The sequence below is a fragment of the Canis lupus genome, chromosome 22, assembly GCF_048164855.1.
Source record: "Canis lupus baileyi chromosome 22, mCanLup2.hap1, whole genome shotgun sequence".
NCBI classification, from domain to species: domain Eukaryota; kingdom Metazoa; phylum Chordata; class Mammalia; order Carnivora; family Canidae; genus Canis; species Canis lupus.
The window spans coordinates 14,847,115-14,852,034 of record NC_132859.1 but is presented as its reverse complement, the minus strand read 5'-3'; the positions used below and the strand labels follow the sequence as shown (position 1 = coordinate 14,852,034).

The following is a 4,920-nucleotide window of genomic DNA, read 5'->3' as shown; positions in this document are numbered from 1 at the left end:
TTGCAGGTTTGATCTTGCTCTTCTATCTAGTGTTTTATGGCTTCCTGGCTGCACTCTTCTCATTCACAATGTGGGCCATGCTTCAGACACTGAATGATGAAGTTCCAAAATACCGTGACCAGATTCCTAGTCCAGGTAATTATATTGCAGTTATTGTGGCTTTTAACTAAATTTGGTTCTACTTTGGGGTACCTGAGTGGCTCAGTCAGTTAAGCGTCCGACTCTGGGCTTTGGCTCAGCTCAGGTCATGATCTTGGGGATCTTGGGATCAAGAGTGGGGAGTCTGCTTCTCTCACTCTCCCCCCCGTCCCTACCCCTGCTTTTAGCCTCACGCACACCTGCACTCGCGTTTGCGCTCTCTCTCTCTCTCTCTCAAAATAAGTCTTTTTAAAAAAATGGGGGGACCCCGGGTGGCTCAGTGGTTGAATTGAGCATCTGCCTTTGGCTCAGAGCGTGATCCAGGAGTCCCAGGATCGAGTCCCACATCAGGCTCCTTGCGGGGAGCCTGCTTCTCCCTCTGCCTCTGTGTCTACCTCTCTCTGTGACTCTCATAATAAATAAATAAAAATCTTAAAAAAAAATTTTTTTTGGTTATACCTTATCTTCACTGTAAATTTCTTACATAGGTAAAAGTTAAACTTTGGGATTAGTGTGAAATTTTTGATTTTTGTTTGTTGTTTAATATTTGCATAATGATATAAAGACCTTTAATATTTACATACTGAAGACCTATAATATTTACATACTGATATAAGGACCTGAGCTGATAAATCTTGAGTCCTTTGCCAGGAGTAAGCAGGAATGAATATGGGGAATTAGAGTGAAGCCAAATATGACCAATATAGTTATAAATGGCTTTTGTGAATATCGTGTACCATTTTCACTTTGTCTTGAGTAATTTACTTATAAAGTATATAGTTTAGCTCTAGCTTGGGGGCCAGAGCATTGGTCTTGTAAAATAACAAGCTTTCTATCTTTAATTGCTTAACATGGAAGTGGTAAAAAAAAAAAAAATAAATAATAATCATCATCAATTGGGAATAGAATGGGTATATATTCTTACTGTGTTTAATTCTTTTCCACTGATTGTTGGGAGGAAAAAAAAAATTCTCCAGGATACTCCACTACAGAAAATATCTTAAACACTTGTTTAAATCGTATTTTCTACTGCCTGATTTCATCCTTTTTAAAGTCTTTGAATGCCAGCTTTGTCTTTGTTGAACATGGCTCTTGTCCTCAAGGTGCTGGCAGTTTTTATAGAAGAAGATAACAATATGCAAAACTCCAATATGTGTAATTCCCCAAAAATGTGAACACCTGCTAGAGATAATAGAGAACGGCTGGCGGGGGGTGGGGGGGGGGATAGCAGGAAGGGTGGGAAGGAAGGAATATCGTGGGAGGTTTCTTTTTTTTTTTTAATATATTTTTTATTTATTTTATTTTTTAAATTATTTATTCATGAGAGAGAACAGAGAGAGAGAGGCAGAGACACAGGCAGAGGGAGAAGCAGGCTCCTTGCAGGGAGCCCGATGGTGGGACTCGATCCCGGGTCTCTAGGATCACGCTCTGGGCCAAAGGCAGGCCCTAAACCGCTGAGCTACCGAGGGATCCCGGGAGGTTTCTTTCTAGAGCAGTGGTTCTCATCTAACAAAGATTGGCTCCCCCAGGGCCTTGTGGTCATATCTGGAGACAGTTTTGGTTGTTACAACTGGAGGGGTGCTACTGGTGACCAGAGGTCAGGCATGTTGCTAAACATCCTACAATGCACAGGACAAGCCCCCATGCAACAAAGATTTACCAAGCCCAAAATGTCAATAGTGCCAGTGCTGAGGAGCCCTGATCTAGATCCTTGCTCAGGGCATGGATTTGTAAGCCTTATCAACAGCCAAATGGCACCAGTTTCCCAAACCATCTTTTCTTGGAACATTTTATTCTAAGGACTTTCCCTTATTTTGCTGCTAATATTTGTGTAAACATCAGGAATCACTAGTTAATGTCATTTACATCATTAGTTTATTTGATCAAGTATTTTATTTAACTAGCTCCATGCTCATTTTCCCCTCATCTCTAATGGTAGGCCTGTTTTCTTCTACCTAGATTAATTCTCTCTCTTTCTCTTTTTTTTTTAAAGATTTATTTATTTTGAGAGAGAGATTGATTGGGGGGAGGGGCAGAGGGAGAGAAATCTCAAGCAAATCTCGACTCCCTACTGAGGGAGGAGCCCAGTGCAGGCTCTGAAATCTCCAACCCTGAGATCATGACCTACGCTGAAACCAAGAGTCAGATGCTTAATGAACTGAGCCACCCTGGTATCCCTATCTAACCTAATTCTATATTTTTCTTGCTAAGTTATGTGACTTTGATCCAGTCTATTTCAGGAATACTAAACTATTTATAATTGCATGAGTAACAAAAGTAATAAAATAATTCACAATTTCAAACTGAGTCCCTTAAAATTATTTAAAACTGTACTGTAGGGCAGCCCCGGTGGCTCAGCGTTGAGTGTCTGCCTTCGGCCCAAGGCATGATCCTGGAGACCTAGGATTGAGTCCTGCATCAGGCTCCCTGCATGGAGCCTACTTCTCCCTCTGCCTGTGTCTCTGCCTCTCTCTCTCTGTTCTCTCTGTGTGTCTCTCATGAATAAATAAATAAAATCTTTAAAAAAACCCAACAAACTATACTGTAGTACTTAGTCTTATCTTTAACTTAATAAATATATATGCACATATATAACGTGTACATATTAATGGATGAATATACATTAGCTTGTTAAGATTTTCTCTTTACAAAGGGTTATGGGTCATGGGTTAATATTTTTTCTTTCTACTTATATTTTCCACAGTATATATGGTATTTAATATACTGGGGGTTTTGCATTGACTATATTGGTTTTAATTTTAAATGACATCATTTTAATATTATTTGTACCCAGTAAAATAAATGCTTGTTTGAAATTGGTACGTATAAGTAACCTATACATCCACATAGCATGAACACATACTGATCATCATACCCTGACAAACATGCATATTATGCACACAAAGTCTCATACTCCAGTGGTTTAAATTGGAAAGAGATAGAGGAGTTACTGGTCTTTACATTCTGTTGATGTTCTTTATTTTGGGTAAGGCAGGACTTTATTTGGAGGAATTAAGCATACCATGTCAAAAATGTGCTTGTACCATAGTTTTTTTCTTAAGAGTTTCAAATTAATTGTTAAATAGCAAGTTACCCAGGGGTCCAAGAGTATTGTTAAGCAAGGTCTGGGAAGTAACTGGTATCAGAATCAGTTTTAGGGGCACCTGGCTGGCTCAGTCGGTAGAGCATATGACTCTTAATCTCAGGGTTGGAAGTTCAGGCCCCACCTTAGGTAGGGATTACTTGAAAAAAATAAAATCTTTTTTAAAAAAATTCAGCAATTCAGCTTTAGACTTTCAGGTCTTAATACAAAGTTTTTGCAAATTGAATGGCTAAAACATTGCCTTAGAAATTAGTCATTAGTCATGTAAAGGAATATAGTCATTTGTATAAAGCATAGATATCTTCGTATTTTTCTTTAAAATTTCTTTAGTTGAGAAATATGGATATTGGGGATCCCTGGGTGGCTCAGCAGTTTAGCGCCTGCCTTCACAGGGAACCTGCTTCACCCTCTGCCTCTCTCTCTCTCTCTCTCTCTCTCTGTCTCTCATGAATAAATAAATAAAATGTTTAAAAAATATGGATATTTTGGGTTTTTCTTAAAGTTAGGTATTTTTAATAGTTATATGCAAGCTGCCTTAATTCCATTACCTTTTTACTTACAGTATATTATATCTTGTTCCTGCTGTAAACCTTAAAAATAAAAACAATTTCAGACATATACAGATGGTCATTTAATATAATGGACAGTAAGGTATTTTATTCTTTCATTAAATGCTTTTACAGAAAGTCTTAAAGTTATTCTAGATTTTATAGAGATTTTGTGGTGGATGGACAGTCAGGCATAGGAGATTATCCAAATCCAAGTGATCTCTGGTATGTTGATGTAGGTGAATGGGGAGTTTAATCAGGAGGTCTTTTGTGCTGAATATAGACTGAGATTTGCTCTGCCATTTAGGAACATTGTTTTATCATATGTGGGTAGCACTGCATCTAGTCTAACTCAAAATTCATGCAAACCAACACAGGCAAGTTTAGGGTTTAAAAGAAACTGGATCTAATCTAAAATGTAACACTATATGTTAACTATACTGGAATTTTTAAAAAAACAAACAAAAAAAACCCCAAGAGAATTAGATATATGTGAGCAGTTTAAATGGAAACTAAAACAACCCTTGTTATTTGTATATTTTCAGATTCAGTGGAAAACATAGCATCTCTAATAACTGTGATATGGGAAATGTTTGAGACTGGTGAAAATTTTAGGACTTTTTTAAGTCTGGGTGCAAGCCTAAATTAATAATCTAGATCTAATGCTTTGCCCTTTTTTTTTTTTTTTTTTTTTTTTTTAAGATTGATTGATTTATTTGAGAGAGAGTGTTTGTGCACATGCAAGTGGGGAAAGGGCAGCGAGGAGCCTGACCGGGCATGTCATGACCTGAGCCAAGAGTCAGACACTTAACCATTTGAGCCACCCAGGCGCCCCTAGATCTAATGCTTTTTAAACAAAGAAAGCTTATATTAAAGTTGGAAGCGTGATTATCTTTCTTACAGATAAATATGCTTACATTTTCTTTTCATAAACTCATTCAGCATGTTCTATATACACAGCTGTAGATTCCTGATACATGAAATTGTTGGTGGTTATATTCTATATTCAATATGTGAAAACCCCATTTTGATTATAGAGCAGTGTTTATTATTGAAGGAAGAATGTTTAACCAGAGTTAAAATTGTATAGGCCTCTTTCATTGAGTTTTATGTTTTCATAGAGTTGTAATT

General features: G+C 37.3%; 1 protein-coding gene across 2 annotated transcripts in view; it reads left to right on the top strand.

Annotated features, from left to right (window-relative positions):
• ATP1B3 (ATPase Na+/K+ transporting subunit beta 3) overlaps positions 1-4,920 on the top strand; it is a 42,810-nt gene that overhangs the window by 23,800 nt on the left and 14,090 nt on the right. Inside the window, exon 2 of one of the 2 annotated variants that reach the window (XM_072792440.1) lies at positions 7-135. The exons of the other annotated variant lie outside the window; for it this stretch is intronic. Coding sequence (XP_072648541.1) covers positions 7-135 — 129 coding nt within the window. The remainder of the gene's footprint in view (positions 1-6; positions 136-4,920) is intronic. 2 annotated transcript variants of the gene reach the window in all.